The sequence below is a fragment of the Dendrobates tinctorius genome, unplaced genomic scaffold (assembly GCF_039654945.1).
Source record: "Dendrobates tinctorius isolate UK_male_01 unplaced genomic scaffold, ASM3965494v1 ptg000064l, whole genome shotgun sequence".
In the NCBI taxonomy this organism is placed as follows: Eukaryota; Metazoa; Chordata; class Amphibia; order Anura; family Dendrobatidae; genus Dendrobates; species Dendrobates tinctorius.
The window spans coordinates 3,170,359-3,189,533 of record NW_027361732.1 but is presented as its reverse complement, the minus strand read 5'-3'; the positions used below and the strand labels follow the sequence as shown (position 1 = coordinate 3,189,533).

The 19,175-nt window shown below is 42.8% G+C and overlaps 1 protein-coding gene across 4 annotated transcripts in view; it reads left to right on the top strand.

Moving 5' to 3' along the window:
* The window catches only part of NUDT15 (nudix hydrolase 15), a 56,160-nt gene extending 52,913 nt beyond the window's left edge, over positions 1-3,247 (top strand). For all 4 annotated transcript variants that reach the window (XM_073580249.1, XM_073580246.1, XM_073580247.1 and 1 more), the window contains exons 3-4: positions 737-933; positions 1,618-3,247. In XM_073580249.1, coding sequence (XP_073436350.1) covers positions 737-933; positions 1,618-1,748 — 328 coding nt within the window. In that variant the 3' untranslated portion in view covers positions 1,749-3,247. The remainder of the gene's footprint in view (positions 1-736; positions 934-1,617) is intronic.
* The last annotated feature ends 15,928 nt before the right edge of the window (positions 3,248-19,175 follow it).

Genomic DNA, 19,175 nt, shown 5'->3' with positions numbered 1-19,175 from the left:
GCGTGCATTGGGATGCCTGGCGGGGAGCGTGACTGGGGGCCGTGACGGCAAGGCCAGGGGCCGTGACAAAATCCCACTTATTAAACCTGACAGGGCACACCTGTGAAGTGAAAACCATTTCTGGTGACTACCTCTTGGAGCTCATCAAGAGAATGCCAAGAGTCTGCAAAGCAGTAATCAAAGCAAAAGGTGGCTACTTTGAAGAACCTAGAATATAAGACATACAGTATTTTCAGTTGTTTCACACTTTTTTGTTAATTATATAATTCCACATGTGTTAATTCATAGTTTTGATGCCTTCAGAGTGAATCTACAATTTTCATAGTCATGGAAATAAAGAAAACTCTTTGAATGAGAAGGTGTGTCCAAACTTTTGGTCTGTACTGTATATTTATTAGGTTCATATATTGCAATTCTCCAGTGCCTGGTGTTATCAGCATTGTAGATTTATGAAATGTAAGCCACGTGACTGATTCCATGTGCGGGAGCTCCAACTAGTTACATGTACTAGTTTGGTCTATAAATCGGACCAGACTGGTGCACGCTAAGATTTTGTTTTTGGTGTTTTCCAGCACCGTTTGTTGCACGCACAAACCGAAAATTTGTTGGTGTGATCACACTGTAAGAGTCTTCTCTGTGTATCAATCAAGTCTAGGGCAATATTCTGCAATTTTACCCATCGGTAGCCAATGCTTTGTCTGTGTTTTATTATTGTCTTGTCTATTTTATTGTGCAGTGAAAGCTGGGAGACTTGCGCTGAGCGGGAAACCCTTGAAGAAGCTGGACTGCACCTGAAGAACGTCCACTTTGCTTCAGTGGTGAATTCAATTAGTATTGAACATAATTATCATTATATTACAATACTAATGAGAGGAGAAGTAGATCTAAATTATCCATCAGAGCCTACAAACCTAGAGCCAGAAAAAAATGAAGGTAAAGAAGTTGATTTGTCAATTATAGTCTAATATAGCCTACCAATAAATGTGAATAACCACAAACAAAAAGGTTTTCTCAATCAAAAATATAATTTTATTGGTACCTCAAGATAAAAATACTTTGAAAGATAGATCGGGAAAGGGGGTGGGCATACAAAGGGAAAGTTTTATATAGAAGTGTATAGAGAGTGGGTATAATAAAATTGACAGTGTTAGCTTCCCAAAACAAAATTATAAGTCAGTACGTAGATATAGCCGTTGGATTATTAAATATACAAAAAAAAAATCCAAGTGGATAGATTATAAATATAAAAAAACTTCAGCAAACATGAACCAGACAGACATACCATGTGAACAGGGAATAACACAGGATAATAAACCCCAGGACGCCAACGTACGTTTCCCCTGGTAGGTTTCTAAATAAGTATTATTCTAATTGCGTTATAGTCTAATATAAAATTGAAACTTCATATTCGGACTGTGACACAAGGATGTGTAATTGCAGTGTTTGGAAAAATACTATGGGATGAAGCAAGCCATGATTTATTTTTTCTCTGATTCGTAAGCATGGCTATAGGTGCCATATTATGCACCTATCTTTAACATGGCCATGTGCATGAAGCCTTAGATGTTTCTCTAAAACACTAAGGGCTATTAAAGTATGTTTTTTTTTATCTTGCAGGCTGGAATTGGGTAAAGTGGGAAGAATTTCCTCCTAACGACCAACTCTTCTGGGCCTTGTGTTGCTTGAGGAAACAAGGCTATAATCCTTTTAGTGAAGATTTTGATCATTTTCGGACAGCACTTCAATGAAGTTGTGGGACTTTTAGCTTTGTGTTCTGTAATATACAATGTATTTATATACATTTTATCACTTATTGCTAAGAATTTGTGTATGTGACACACAAGCAATGGTGTACAAATTATTTGTCGCTGTCTGAACATTGTCAGGTATTCAGCAGATTTGCCTTATTTTTTGAAATAAGTAGTTCAAATTATTCATGTGTCACTTGGCGTTTATAACGTTAAAATACTTGTACAGTCATTGGCGTTGAAATTGTACTGCATTTCTCCCAGAAACTTATAGCAATCACACATCTTTTATTATACACGTTTATTTCCTTTGCATATTGGAACAACACAAAAAAAAGCAAATTGGACATCATTTCATACATAACCACAAAAATGGGCTGCACAAAGTTGTTGGCACCCTCAACTTAATATTTGGTTGCTCACCCTTTGGAATTAATAAATTCAATCAGTCGCTTCCTATAACCATAAACATGCTTCTTCCACCTCTGAATTGGAATTTTGGACCACTCTTCGTTTGCAAACTGCTCCCGGTCTCATATTTGAAAGGTGTTTTCTCCCAACAGCAATTTTAAGATCTCTACTTAGGTGTTCAATGGGATTTTGAGTGAGACCCATTGCTGGCCACTTCAGAACTCTCCAGCGGTTTGTTTCCATCCATTTCTGGGGCCTTCTTGAAGAATGTTTGGGGTCATTGTCCTGATGCAAACCCAGCTTTTGACACTATGCGCTACATTACAACCCAAAATCCTTTCGTAATCTTCAAATTTCTCGATGCCCTGCACACAGTCATGTTACACAGTGCCAAAGGCAGCAAAACAATCCTAGCATCGCATATTGGATGTAGCAAATCAATATAGATGTTTTAAAGCGCCTTGTCACATGACAAATTCCCAGATGAACCATAGCATGGCCTAAGTCTCCTTACGCCAGCTTGTCACTCTCCATAAGGAGAAATGCTTCCTTTAAGAAACATATATTTCAGCGTTTCTGGGACTGTACTTTGTTAGTGGTAAACTTAGAATTTGTCACTGTTTTAGGTAGACAAGAGCTCAGGACAGAAGTAGAGCACAATTTGTCTCTTAAAGGATAAATGAAACAGCCCTGCTTATGTCACATAAGAACAATGATGAAGCGCAGAATGAGCTATGAAAGTGCATATTGTGTATTGACATGAGTCATTCTGCACTGCCTGCACCTTCACAGCTTATATGTGACCTGTCGAGTGTGGAGCGAGAGCTGGAGAGGCAGAGAGAGAATTGTGGCAGTAAAGCACAGCAGTCAGAGGGAAAGGGGCCATCAGAATTACACACAGCTTGTGATCGACTTTAGTCAGAGAGCTGACTTCCATAGGGAGCATTTTTGGAAAGTTAAAGAAAAAAAGCGAACATTTACCGTGTTTTTCAGATTATAAGATGCTCCGGATTATTTGGCGCACCCCAAATTTTGAGGAGAAAAGTAAGAAAAATTTTTTTTTAATAAAATGCCGGTGTTTATTATAATCCATGCGTCTTATTGCTTGCCAGGGGTGGTGGCTGCGGTGAAGCGGGGTCCCAGGGTCGCTGCTGGAGGAGGCGGGAGTGGGATGATACTGCAGGCCATAGGCAGGGATGAGGGGGGGGGCTCCGATGTGTGGCGTGCTGCTTTGGGGGTCTTGTGCTGCTGCATGTTCGGTGCTGCTGCCGGGTGCCCGGCGGTTGCTGGCGAAATCTCATCTCTTGAGATCTTGGTCCCAAAATCACCACCTGCGTATGTGCCACCCCTGGCAGCAGCCATATTCCCGGAGTCCAGTACACCACACAGGGAACAGTGGAAGTGCCGGGGCTCTGCTGACATTTTGCGACAGACCAGAGCCCCGGCAAGCGCCGGACACCCACACTGGAGACACCCTGCAGCACCGGCCAGAAAACCGCCGGGCACCCGGAGACACCCATACACCCCCTCATCCCAGTCTGCAACTTAGACCAAGGTACCGGTAAGTCATGTACGCTTTGTAAGATGCACCCCCATTTTCCCCCAAAATTTGCGTCTTACAAAGCGAATAATATGGTAACTTTTTCACCAAAAATTTACTTCAGATCCAATTTGTTTTATTTGACCAAGGGTAATAGGAGAAATTGGACCCCAAAAGTTGTACAATTTGTCCTTTTGAATACGCTGATACACCATATATGCAGGTAAACCACTGTTTAGGCGCATGGCAGAGCTCGGAAGGGAAGGAGCACTGTTTGACTTCAATGCAAAATTGGCTGGAATTGAGATCGGTCACCACAAGTGACACCATTTTGGAAACTAGACCCCCTAAGGAACTTATCTAGATGTGTGGTGAGCACTTTGAACCCCCAAGTGCTTCACAGAAGTTTATAACGTAGAGCCGTAAAAATAAAAAATCGTATTTTTTTTCACAAAAATGATCTTCGCCCCCAATTTTTTATTTTTGCCAAGGGTAACAGAAGAAATTGGACCCCAAAAGTTGTGCAATTTGTCCTGAGTATCAGGGCTGTGGAGTCGGTAAGCCAAACCTGCGACGTTGACGCCTCAATTTCCCTTACTCCGACTCCACGACTCCGACTCCCACATATATTGCTTATATTTAAGTGAAAAAATGTATTGCAGTACAATGTGAACATTAGACATTTAATCATTTTTATGATACAATAATCAAGATATTTAGACAGAACATAATATATTTATTGGAATACAACTTTAGAACACAAAAAACTAATAAATTGTAAATATGCAATACACTATGTATGTATATATATAGTCCTCAATATGAAAGCAGCACACGAAAAGAAATCCATTCAAAGTGCTATTAGCCCATCTGGCTAGTTGCCCATACAGCGACGTTTCTGTCCTGGGAGTTGTGGACCCTTTTCAAGCTTGAGATGGGCTAATAAATAGCACTTTGGCTGGATTTCTTTTGGTGTGCTGCTTTCATCTTGAGGTCTATTTTTGAGGTTTGGTATATGCCTGGAAGGCTTGCACCTGCATTGTTTGTTAATTTTTTTGTGCTGCTTTTTTATATATATATATATATATATATATATATATATATATATATATATACACTCACTGGCCACTTTATTAGGTACACCATGCTAGTAAGGGGTTGGACCCCCTTTTGCCTTCAGAACTGCCTCAATTCTTCGTGGCAGAGATTCAACAAGGTGCTGGAAGCATTCCTCAGAGATTTTGGACCATATTGACATGATGGCATCACACAGTTGGCGCAGATTTGTCGGCTGCACATCCCTGATGCGAATCTCCCGTTCGAGCTTTATGACATGGCGCATTATCCTGCTGAAAGTAGCCATCAGATGTTGGGTACATTGTGGTCATAAAGGGATGGACATGGTCAGCAACAATACTCAGGTAGGCTGTGGCGTTGCAACGATGCTCAATTGGTACCAAGGGGCCCAAAGAGTGCCCAGAAAAAATTCCCCACACCATGACACCACCACCACCAGCCTGAACCGTTGATACAAGGCAGGATGGATCCATGCTTTCATGTTGTTTACGCCAAATTCTGACCCTACCATCCGAATGTCGCAGCAGAAATCGAGACTCATCAGACCAGGCAACGTTTTTCCAATCTTCTACTGTCCAATTTCGATGAGCTTGTGCAAATTGTAGCCTCAGTTTCCTGTTCTTAGCTGAGAGGAGTGGTACCCAGTGTGGTCTTCTGCTGCTGTAGCCCATCTGCCTCAAAGTTCGACGCACTGTGCGTTCAGAGATGCTCTTCTGCCTACCTTGGTTGTAACGGGTGGCAATTTGAGTCACTGTTGCCTTTCGATCAGCTCGAACCAGTCTGCCCATTCTCCTCTGACCTCTGGCATCAACATGGCATTTCCGGCCACAGAACTGCCGCTCACTGGATTTTTTTTCTTTTTCGGACCATTCTCTGTAAACCCTAGAGATGGTTGTGCGTGAAAATCCCAGTAGATCAGCAGTTTCTGAAATTCTCAGACCAGCCCTTCTGGCACCAACAATCATGCCACGTTCAAAGGCACTCAAATCACCTTTCTTCCCCATACTGATGCTCGGTTTGAACTGCAGGAGATTGTCTTGACCATGTCTACATGCCTAAATGCACTGAGTTGCTGCCATGTGATTGGCTGATTAGAAATTAAGTCTTAACACACAGTTGGACAGGTGTACCTAATAAAGTGGCCAGTGAGTGTATATCACTATGTAATAAACTATGTAAGTGGCAAAAACCAGTTTTCAACAAAAACATACTAAATAACATTTGTGCAGTCTATGAATTTGTTCTAAGAAATAGAATTGCCTCCATCAGATCCTCCTTCATAGATGACCTCAAATCTGACCTAATTTAAGGATAGAGAACAACTTCTGTACACTAACTTGGGTTGGAGGCAAAGCTTTAACCAAATAGGCAACATCTCTAACAATTTCCGGGTATAAAGGAATTGCCTCATGCACAGTCAGTTTTGATGAACGGTTGAATTTTTCTATTTCTTTGAGAGCAAGTGAAACATTTTGCTGAAATCTGGTCAATCTACTTTCTATAGGAGACGGAGTGAAATCTTTTTTCTAGCGGCAACGCTTTGCCTGCTCCATGTCATCCAAATACTTGTCAAAGTCAAACTCCTCATCTGATGAGGATGAAGATATGGCATCAGTAGCACTGTCAGGACCCAAGTCCTCTTGCGCCTGGCAGTCCTGTAGGCCACTCATCCTAACTGCTACCCCAGTCAGAGCTTCTTTTCCTTTAGTAAGCTGTTGATCATCAAGCAGTATACGATGACTTGGGTCCGCATAAACAGCTGCCAGAAAAATGTTATTTTCCAATAGCTGTGTCTCTCTCCGTTTCATTGATGCAGAAATGCCATCTGCGATTAAACCATCTCTTTGGGACAAGCAAAATAGCAAGTTCTTCCACTCCCTTATGAAAATGCCAGGAGTTAAATCCTCAGCTTGTAATTTTTTAGTCACAGTAAATAGGTGATTAAGCAATTCCTTCAATTCAGCCACTTGTGTCCATTGACCTTCATTTCGGGTTACCTGAGGGTTTGCCATATCTATAAGAAACGGTTTTAGTTCAAGCAATTGCTCAATCATTAAATAAGTGCTGCCCCACCGAGTGGCTTGATCGACAATTGCCCCTTTCCCAGCACTTCTCTTCAAGATGGAATCAATTTTAGGGGTTCTGGCGGCAATAACCAATTTCCTCACTTTTCCAATCAGATTTCCAGCATGTCCCTCTTGCAGACTATCTTATTGCCAGCTGCAACGTGTGCACAACACAGCGCATGTGATGAATAGGAAAGTGTTTTGAAGCAGCTTCAACAAGATCATCTATTTCTACAGTATAAGGCTAGTTTCACATTAGCGTTTTTTTGCGCAGCGCATCGGGCGCATAAAAAACGCAAAGAAAAACGCAAAACAAACGTGCGTTTTTTTAACGTCATGCGCACGCTGATGTGTAAAAAAAACGCAGCGTTGTTTGCGTTTTACATGCGTTTTTGCATGCGTTTGCGTTTTTTATGCGCATGCGTTTTTAAGTGACGTTTTTTCCATTGTCTAGAGAACATTCTAGACTGGTTTAACTCAAAAACGCATGCGCAAAAAAACGCAAGCGTGCGCAAGACCATGCGCACGCATGCGTTCCCATAGGCTCCAATGTGGTGTTTTTGCGCATTCCGTGCGCAAGCGTGCGCATGCGTTTTTTTGACGAGACAGGGCGGAACCAAAAATGCAACATGTTGCGTCTGGCGCGCCTGGCGCAAAAGACAAAAAAACGCATGCGCACGAAAACGCAAGTATGCGCAAGACCATGCGCACGTCATGTTAAGTATAGGTGCGCAGTGCGCATGCGCACGATGCGCTGCGCACAAAAGCGCTAATGTGTGAAACCAGCCTAATTTTGCTGTCCTTCTGTTGTAATATCGGTTTGTTCCTCAGTTACATGAACAGCACTGTGGCCTTCCATCTCAAACATACTGAATCCTAAATTTTCTTCTAGCTGTTGTTGATTACTCTTATTCATCAGTGTAATTGTACTTATGTTTGAAGCATTGTTCGTTACAATAGCAAGAACCTGTTCTTTTTTGAGTTCATAATCTTGCAGAACTTTTTCCACTAAGTCCTGGAGAAACTGGCTGCTGTGATGAGCTTTAGTATCTTTTACTGCCAGTTTCTTAGTAACAATTTCTTTGTTGTCACAAACATATCAAACATTAATGGCAAAATAGTTCACTCAGTGACGTGTGCAGGCATCCATTTTAAGAAACAAGAAGCGTCTTTTGAAAGTCTTTTTAAGATCTTCCTCCTCTCTCTGATGAAGGCGGCAGAAGACAGCCCCTCGCTGGCTACGGCCATGATCCACACAGCGTTTTTGCGGATCTGGTTTTTGCAGTAAAATTCAGTGACTCTGGGCATCCCAGCAAAGTCAGTGGGTTTCAAGATATGACATTCAGACACATCGTTTTGTGAGGATCCGTTTTTGGGCTGAAAGAGCATGTCGGTTTGTGCGGCTTTTTTCTAATCTGCTATTGAAAACATGAGCTCAAAAAACTTACAGGTGATGCGGTTTTTTAAAAAGCTGATCGGCTTTTGCAGCTGAAAAACGTATCCTCAAAAAACGCAGCAAAAATGCTGTGTGTGAATGTAGCCTTAGATCAGGAATAGAACAGTCATTTATAGGACATTTCATAACTTTCCCAAATTACTATGAAAAAATATTCAGCACATTCTGCATTGAACTACTGTACCCAATTTATTATATCTTTTAGGAGTCAGTCCATTTTATACCGATTCCACAGCCCTGCTGAGTAGGCTGATACCCCATATGTGGGGGGCAAACACTGTTTGGGCGCGTGGCAGAGCTTGGAAGGGAAGGAACACTATTTGACTTTTTCAACGCAGATTTGGCTTGAATTGAGATCAGACGCCATGCCGTGTTTGGAGAGCCCCTGATGTGCCTAAACAGTGGAAACCCCCCAATTCTATCTCCAACCCTAACCGCAACACGCCCCTAATCCTAACCATAACCCTAGCCACAAACCTTCCTAACACACCCCTAACGTTAGCCCCAACCCTAATGGGAAAATGGAAATATATACATTATTTTATTATTTTTCCCTAACTAAGGGGGTGATAAAGGGGGGGTTTATGTTTGCAGCTTTCATACACTAAAAGACTCTTTATTGTAAAAAATAGTTTTTGCATCACCAAGTTTTGAGACCTATAATTTTTCCCATATTTTGGCGTACAGTCATGTTAGGTCTTGTATTTTTGCGGGACGAGTTGACGTTTTTATTGGTACCATTTTCGGGCACATGACATTTTTTGATCACTTTTTTATTGCGTTTTTTGAGAGGCAGAATGAACAAAAACCAGCAATTCATGAATTTTTTTTTTGGGGGGGGGTTCATACCGTTCCGCGTGTGGTAAAATTGATAAAGCCGTTTTATTCTTCGGGTCAGTAAGATGACAGATACCTCATTTATATGATTTCTCTATGTTTTGGCGCTTTTATACAATAAAAACTTTTATAGGAAAAATTATTTTTGCATCGCATTATTCTGAGAGCTGTAACTTTTATTTTTGCGGTGATGGAGATTTATGGTGGCTTGTTTTTGCAGGTCAAGATGACGTTTTCAGCGGCACCAAGTTTATATTCGTCTTTTTGATTGCATGTTATTACACTTTTTGTTTGGCGGTATGATGATAAAGCATTTTTTTTGCCTTTTTTGTGTTCACTAAAGGGTTTGACAAGGGTGACACTTTTAGGTTGGGTCATTACGGACGTGACGATCCTAAATATGTGTACTTTTTTATTCAAATATTGATTTAATTATAGCATATTGACTTTATATTTTTTACAATTTTTTTAAAAAAATTTATTTCATTCTATCTTTTACACTGTGTCCAGCTATGAGACACTCATTTTGTGCAGGCTGATCGCTTATATGGCATGCAGTCTCTGAGCTCTGGTAACCCGGATGTCATTATGACGACATCGGGTTACCATGGGAGCGATTGGGACCCCGCATCACAGCTGACACCCCCTCTGCCTGCTCCCAGAACGCTGCGATCATGTTTGATCACAGTGTAACGGGGGTTAAAGTGCTGGGTGTCAGCTGTGAGAATCAGCTGACACCCGGCCGCGATCGGGTTGAATGATGCTTTAATCCAGGTCTGGGAGAAGATGTCTCAGGAGAACATCCGCCGCCTCATCAGAAGCAAGCCCAGGTGTTGTAGGGAGGTCATACAGTCACGTGGAGGTCACACACACACACTACTGCCTTGATGCTATGGAATGGCCTGAAGGTTCCCAAGACCTGAATCCAATCGAGCACAACATCTCGTTCCATCCACCAACGCCATATTGCACCACAGACTGTCCAGAAGTTGACTGATGCTTTAATCCTGGTCTGGGAGGAGGTCCCTCAGGAGAACATCTGCCACCTCATTATGGAGCATGCCCAGGCATTATAGGGAGGCCACACACACTATTGAGCATCATTTCCTTGTCTTGAGGCATTTCCACCGAAGTTGGATAAGCCTGTAATTTGATTTTCCACTTTCATTTTGAGTATCATTCCAAATCCAGACCTCCAGGAGATATTAATTTTGATTTACATTTACAAGGGCAGCACGGTGGCTCAGTGGTTAGCGCTGCAACCTTGCAGCGCTGGGGTCCTGGGTTCGAATCCCACCAAGGACAACATCTGCAAGGAGTTTGTATGTTCTCCCCGTGTTTGCGTGGGTTTCCTCCGGGCACTCCGGTTTCCTCCCACACTCTAAAGACATACTGATAGGGAATTTAGATTGTGAGCCTCATCGGGGACAGTGATGATAATGTGTGCAAAAACTGTAAAGCGCTGCGGAATATGTTAGCGCTATATAAAAATAAAGATTATTATTTATTTATTATTATTTACATTGATCATTATTATGCTTTATTGTTCTCATTGCATTCCATATAATGAATAAAGATTGCAACAGGAAAATTTCATTCAGTTATATCCAGTATGTGGTATTTAAGTTTTCCCTTCATTTTTTGAGCAGTTTATGTAATAATAATTTTATTTCTATAGCGCCGAAACTTTCCGCAGCACTTTACATTTCAGAGGGGACTTGAACAGACGATAGACATTACAGCATAATAATCACATAGATCATAACCGATACCAAGAGGAATGAGGGCCCTGCTCGCAAGCTTACAATCTATAAGGAAAAAGAGGTAGACACGAAAGGTGGGTGGTAACAGTTGCCTTCATTGTTCGGACCAGTCATAATATTAAGTGTCCTTATGGATATAATGTTATTCTCGGGCTTACTGTGCGCTGCTTGACCAGGATAAAATCACCACAATATGAGAAATTTGACCATTTAATTCCCAACGCGTTTCAAAGTGTGAACCACTTCTTCAGGGGATGACATAAAGACTTGACTTTATGTCATCCCCTGAAGAAGAAGTGGTTCACACTTTTAAACGCGTTGGGAATTAAATGGTCAAATTTCTCATATTGTGGTGATTTTATCCTGGTCAAGCAGCGCACAGTAAGCCCGAGAATAACATTATATCCATAAGGATCCGTATTGGAGGTCACGCAGTGGACCTTCGGGCGTGCAGCAGGCTGACGGCGGGTTTCTATGCTTATACCTCTCCTGGAAAGGGTGAGTAGACTTTTGTCATATCTATTCAATTATCCACCAGATAAGACCCTATTGCGCTTTTCTGTTTCCTAGTTTCATTATATTAATAATATTAAGTGTGTAACAGTACAGACACAGAGGGCTAATGGATGCATAAAGCATGTGGGAACATGATGCGAGGAACCTGGTTATGGTAAAACTTTTGACTGTGCCACACAGGGATAGTTAGGTTAATGTGGTGAGGCAGTAGGCCAGTCTAAATAAATGCGTTTTTAGGGCACGCTTAAAATTGTGGGGATTGGGAACTAATCGTATTGACCTGGGAAGTGTATTCCAAAGAATTGGTGCAGCGCGTGTATAGTCTTGGAGACAGGAGTGGGAGGTTCTGATTATTGAGGATGCTAACCTCAGGTCATCAGCAGAACGGAGGGCATGGGTAGGGTGGTAGACTGAGACGAGGGAGGAGATGTAGGGTGGTGCTGAGACATGGAGTGCTTTGTGGGTTTGTACTGGATTCTGTAGTGGATGGGTAGCCAGTGTAATGACTGGCACAAGGTAGAGGCATCGGTGTAACGATTGGCGAGGAATATGATCATGGCTGCAGCATTCAAGACAGATTGGAGAGGGGAGAGTTTGGTAAGAGGGAGACCAATTAGAAGAGAGTTACAATAATCCAGACGACAATGAATAAGAGAAAGAGTAAGAGTTTTTGCAGAGTCGAAGGTAAGAAAATGTCGAATTCTAGAAATGTTTTTGAGGTGCAGATAACAAGAGCAAGCCAGTGATCGGATGTGGGGGGGTGAATGAAAGCTCGGAGTCAAGTATGACCCCAAGACAGCGGGCATGTTGCTGGGAAGTAATAGTGGAACCACACACAGAAATGGCAATGTCGGGCATAGGTGCATTAGTGGAGGGAGCAAACACAAGGAGTTCAGTCTTTGACAGGTTCAGTTTCAGATATAGTGAGGACATGATATTAGACACAGCATTTAGACAATTGCTGGTGTTTTCTAAAAAGGCAGGCGTGATGTCAGGAGAAGCATATAATTGGGTGTCATCAGCATAGAGATGGTACTGGAAACCAAATCTACTGATCTACTTATTTAAAAACTTATTGAACATTTGGGGGGCTCCCAAGAGAATTTCTTATTTTGGATGCTGCGGTAAGTGCAGGGACCATTTGCATACAAAATAGTAAAGGCCTTGGAATGAGCCGATCCATAAATCTGACCTATAAACTCTATGGTTTTGGCACGGGATGTCCCATAAAATTAGGGTTTTGGAAGGAGATATCCCACAAACTATGGTTTTGGAATGAGATGTCCCAGAATAGTTTGGAATGAGATGTCCCTCAAACCTTGTGGTTTTGGAATGAGATGTAAGACAACTCAGGAGCAGGAGCCCATTTAGGTAATATGGTAATTTGGGTCATATTTACACCATATCCTGACCTTGAAGGGAGATATTAATGGGGAGCCAGGTCATAAATTTTTGAAAGGGACAGAAATAAGCAGGGAAAAGGCCGAGTGAGGGACGGAAATAAAAGGGGGCGCTATCCAGATGGAAGGCGTTTGTGTTGGCTCTTCTAACAAAAAAATTCCCCTTGATCCTGTGGAGTCCTCATCGCCATGAAGAGGGACAATGGAATGGAGTGATGTGATACCTGTATCTTGACGTGATCCCGACTCCTTCACAGTTATGAAGACGGCATCAGGAGACCCCAGTTGAGGGGATCGCTGGAATAAGTACGTCCTTCCCCAGCCATCACAGTCCCAGAGGGTACAGAAGACAGTGTCGACCCTGGACGAGAGGGGATTACTGGGGAGTAACGGCCGTCTTCCTCCTGGCCTGCTCCTAGGAGAGGGCTGGGGGGGAAACTTCTGAAGTGTTAGGGGGAATAGGGTTCTGCCTGTTAGATTAGAGCAGAGGTCCCCAACCTGTAGCTCAGGAGCCACATGTGGCTCGCGGTCCTAGAAATTGTGGCTAGCGACTGCCAGCTTGGTGAATTAGCTAGAGGTCTAGCAAACAGGTACGAAGAGCACATCTCAAAATGGTGAATTTTTGGGTAGCCCTGCAAAGAAGAGCAGATCTGGATGCATTTTACTGGTCTTAGGGGTTTAGAGATGTTTTAGGTATGGTACGCTGGAGGATGATACTACCTGTTAGAGGAGGTTCTTGAAGCTGGATGCGACCCTTGGATCTTAGCGTACTGCTTTGGAGTGATTTCTGTGGAAAAGCTTCAGTTATCATTATACCTGTAATGGGGGCTTTGGTTGACACTACGTTGAGGGGGACAGGAGCAGGATGTGGCTCGTGACCCGCTCTCAGAGCTGAATGTGGCTCTCAAGGTCAAAGATTTACGCCCTGTTATCCGAAGTTACAAGCTGAATCTGAAAGGAACATCATTAGTAAAACAGAACAGAACAAGATGGTAGAGATAGGTCTGAACGCAGACCCATGTCTGCCTCCTTGGACACTAAGCAAAAACTGTTTAGTTCTCTGCCAGTGGGTGGGTGTAGCCTGCTGGGGAGGAGTTAGCCTTTTTTTTTTTTGCACACATGGTAAATTTAAAAGCTTGCTCACTTTTACTTTAGTGTGCTGCTTCGTTTTTTATACTTGTATTATTAGGTTACATGGCTGGAACCTGCAGGCGGCACCTGTCATAGCTTCTTCTGCACACTGAAATCTCTGCACCACAGCCATATGACAGCGTATTTTATGTGGGACAAGATGTGCATTCAATAATACCATTATTTATATGATATGTATAAAACTTTCTGATCACTTTTTATTCCATGTATGATGAAAAAGCTAAATTTTTGGTGTATTTTTTATGGTGCTCAAGGGATGCTTTAAATTATAGACTAGTTTTACAGCTTTGGTTGTTCCTGACACAGCGATACCAATAATCTGTACTTTTTTTTTATAACTTCTATTTTTATATAAAAATAGCATTTTAACTCCTTCACCTGGAAGTCTGTTTTTACCTTCCTGAGAAGGCCAATATTTTCAATTCAGACCACTGCCACTTTATGAGGTTATAACTCTGGAACGCTTCAATGGATCCCACCAATTCTGAGATTGATTTTTTTGACATGTCATGATAGTGGTAAAATTTATATGATATGTCGTGCGATTATTTGTAAAAAAAAAAAAAAAAAATCAGAAATTTGGAGAAAATTTTGCAATTTTCAACCTTTTAATTTTTATGCCCTTAAATCAGAGTCATGTCACAAAAAATAGTTAGTAAATAACATTTCCCACATGTCTACTTTCCATCAGAACAATTTTTTAAACAATTTATTTTTGTTAGGAAGTTATAAGGGTTAAAAGTTGACCAGCAATTTCTCATTTTTACAACAAAATCTACAAACCATTTTTTTAGGGACCACATCACATATGAAGGGACTTTGAGGGGTCGATATGACAGAAAATACCCAAAAGTGACACCATTCTAAAAGCTGCAACCCCCTCAAGGTGCTCAAAAGCACATTCAAGAAGTTTATTAAACCTTCAGGTGCTTAACAGGAATTAATGGACTGTGGAAGGAAAAAATAAACATTTCACTTTTTTTTCACAAAAAAATTCCATTACACCCATTTTTTTTTATTTTCATAAGGGTAACTGGAAAAATTGCACCATACAAATTTGTTGTGTAATTTCTCCTGAGCGTGCCAGTAACTCTTATGTAAGGGAAAAACACTGTTTGGGTGCACAGCAGGGCTCGGAAGCGAAGGAGCGCCATTTTGACTTTTTGAATGTAAAATTTGCTGCAATAATTAGAGGATGCCATGTCGTGTTTGGAGAGCCCCTGATGTGCCTAAACAGCGTAAACCCGCCCACAAGTGACACCATTTTCTAAAGTAGACCCGTCAGGGAACTGATCTAGATATTGTGACGTAGCGATCACTAGCGGGTTGGGGTGTACTTGCTTGGCAGCGATATAACATACAGGAAGACTCAATTTTTCCTTAAAAATTCACCTAGGTTTATTGCTCCATATCCCCAGCAGCACAAACAAAGAGTAAGTCAGCCTTTAGATCCAGCAAAACAAAATAACAATGTCCATAAACAGGGCTTTGTTCCCTCTACACCTGTGGGCACACAGGCTGTGACATATCCAGCATGCAGGCTCTGTAGCCTAAACACAGTCTTTCACTGACCCCGGTCAGCATAACACGGATTCCTCCCGTTACCTGTTGGTGTCGGCCACACATGTTCCCAGATGTCTCTTGTCCTCAGAGGTATCCAATAAACACAGTCTCTTTCTGACCCAGGTCAGCACAACATGGATCCCTGTCCGTTACCTGTTGGTGTCAGCCACACAGGTCCCCGGATGCCTCTTATCCTCAGAGGTATCCCACAATGACTCACTGACCCCGGTCAGTATCAATTACGGTTTCAGACCGTCCACTCCGGAGGTGTCTCACAGGCCTCCTTCCTCTGGCTCAGCCTAGCCAGCACTGCAACATATGTTCAAACACACAGGCTCCATTAGGTAGCCTTAACCACACCCACAGATGAGGTAACATCACATGCACTGGTCAGGTGATCATGACATCACCACAAGTCCTTAAACATACACAACAACATACAGGCTTCATCTTGGGTATTCAAACACACAACCCTTGGGTGGGTATGTAGGTGGCTGGACCCACCCATCTCTCCAAGTCACCTGGAAGCCTCCCAATGTATAGCAAAAACTCTCAGCAGTAGATCTGTTGAGCAAAACACGTCCAGGCTTCCACAACAGGGCCACCCACCTCTGCGATACATACTGCGCATCAATCACATGACCAGTTGCCATGCCACAATGTGTATTGAACACCTTGAAACCCCAGGTGCTTCACAGAAGTTTATAACATTGAGTTGTGAAAAAATAAAAAAAATCACGATTTTCCCACAAAAATGTTTTTCAGCCCAAAATTTTGTATTTTTAAAAGGGTATCAGGAGAATATAGACCACAAAACTTGTGCAATTTCTCCTGAGTTCACCAATACCCCATACGTGGTATTTTGAGGCAGGGTGCAGTGATCATATTGACACTGTAGGTGTGTCACAGAATTTTATACCATTGGGCAGTGAAGAAGAAATAAGTACATTTTCTATCAGAAAAATTATGTGTTAGCCACAAATTTTACATTTTTATACTGGGAAATGGGTAAAAAAATCACACCAAAATTTGTCCCACAATTTCTGCGGAATGTAGAAATACCCCATATGTGGCTGTGAAAAAAACTTTTGTAGTTCCAGCACACATATGTGGCTGTACAGTACTGCTTAGCCATACGGAGAAACTCGGGAGGGACAGAGCGCTATTTGATTCCTGGAGCACAGATTTTCCTAGAATAGTTTGTGAACTCCATATGCAGAGCCCCTAAGTGATAGAAGAGCATAATCCCCCCTCAAGTGACCCCATTTTGAAAATTATACCTCTTTGGGAATTTATCTATAGGTGTAGTGATGATTTTGGTTTCATGGGTGTTTTCCAGAAACAAGCAACTATGGATGTTGCCGAGTGAAAATTGCAAACTGCCATTATAGTGACCACTATGTTGTAGTGACTAGTACATTATGCCCAGCTCATGCTTCTGGAGACACGCACCCATAAATTAGGCGGGCTCTCATAACTACAGAAATGCCAAACATGTGAGTGCTATATGTGGTTTAGACACACTGGGGCTTAGAAGGGAGAGTGGCAATTGGATTTGGGAATTTGCTTAATTTCTTTTGAGGGGCGAGGAGCCATTTTGCTTTTCCAGAGCCTTTGTGCTACCAGTAACATTGAAGCCCCTTATATTTCTGTTAACAGATGACAGTCCTGAGCAGAGACTCACTGTTTTGTGGATTGAATTGAAGCTTTTATTGTGAACATTTTACATAACATTTGGGATCACATTTATCTTGTGCTCTACCCTGAGCACTTACTTTGGGGTTTCCATCTAAATTTCTGAGTGATAGGATTCAGATGAAACCCCCAAGGGCTCCACTCACTATAATGAGGCAGCAGAGTTACTGTGGACTTAGTCAGACCTCTGTTCAGCGGTCTCCTTTTCAGAAGTGCACAAAACTGTGGCCGATTGCGCTTTTATGAAGTCCTAAAAAGACGTACACTGCCGGATCACAGGTCAGACGGTGTTCACATTGCCTCCATCTGCTTCATTATAGGGCAGTGATGACAAACCTATGGCACGCATGCCAGAGAGGGCACACAGAGCCCTCTCTGCTGGCACGCAGCATCCCCTCATCTACAAGTGTCCTCGCTCCGGAGCTGCAGCTTCCTACCTCACATGGCAGTCAGTGGCGCGGCTGGATGACATCATCATTCAGCTCTGCAGCTGCTGTGCCAGTGAGAGGAAGCTGCTGGCGAGCGCACAGAGAGGTGTGTGTAAAAGAAGTGTGTGTGTGTGTATAAGAGGTGTGTGTGTAATGATGGGGGAGAGGGCAATGATGGGGGAGAGGTCAATGATGGGAGTGATGGAGAAGGCAATGATGGGGTGATGGGGAGAAGGCAATGATGGCAGTGATGGGGAAGGCAATGATGGAGGTGATGGGGAGAGGGCAATGATGGGAATGAAGAAGGCAGTGATGGGGAGAGGGCAATGATGAAAGTGGAGAAGGCAATGATGGGGTGATGGGGAGAGGGCAATGATGGGAATGATGGAGAAGGCAATGATGGGGGTGATGGAGAAGGCAATGATGGGTGTGGTGGCTGAGAGGGCAAGGATGGGAGTGATGGAGAAGGGAATGATGGGGGAGAAGGCAATGATGGGATGGTGAGGAGGAAATTATAGAGGTGGTGGAATGGGCAATTCCTACATGAAGGGGATCAGGATGGGGCACATTTCTACATGAAGGGGATCATGATGGGACATTTTTACATGAAGGATTATGATGGGGCACATTACTAAAAGAAGGGGACAATGATGGGGCATATTACTTCAAGAAGGGGACAATGATGGGCATATTTCAGGGCAGAATCTGCTTGCATTCCATGCTAAAATCTATCTAATCTGCATTTTTTTTCACTAAAGATCAATCCAACTGCTGTGTCTGGAAAGGGCAGTGTGAGTGGCTCAGTTTCAGTGTGTGATAAGCACGCATGAGATTGAAGCCCCCCTGCTGAACAGAAGCGAAGACTGGAAAGGTAACCTTTAAGGTTCCATCACACCTAGCGACGCTATAACGATCCCGACAGCGATACGACACGACAGGGATCGTTGCCGCATCGCTATGTGGTCGCTATTGAGATGTCAGACAGTACAATCTACCCAACGATGGAGCAACGATCTAGCGTGTCATAGCGACCTTTGTAACGATGTCGGTGGTCGTTGGGACCCTGTCACATTGCATGTTCCATTGACGATTCACACCTCGATGAGGGATGTACTGTGTGACGCTGTATTTACACAGGCGTGGATTGCGCCCGCTTTCTCACGCCCGCTCAGCTCTGAATGGTGGACGCTACCGCGTCCTGATTGGCCGTGCATTTAAAAGATGGTGATGTACTAGCGCTCCATTTCATTCAAAAAATACCTACCATTAACTGGCTAGAGAAGCAACGAAGATGGAAAAGCAGATGATCCAAAATGGAGTCGCAGCCGTTGGACAAAAACAGGATCTCAACTTGGACACACCCGGGTCAGGAACAAAGAACTGAAGCGCTACTTTGTTAGCTTCTTTTAAAAGGAAGCCCGCCAATCAGGAGGCTGTAGTGACCACCAATCAGAGCCGAGGTAGGCGTGGAAACGGGAACGCTAATCCCCGCCTTGTCTTGCTTCTGAGTCGCTAACGAGGTC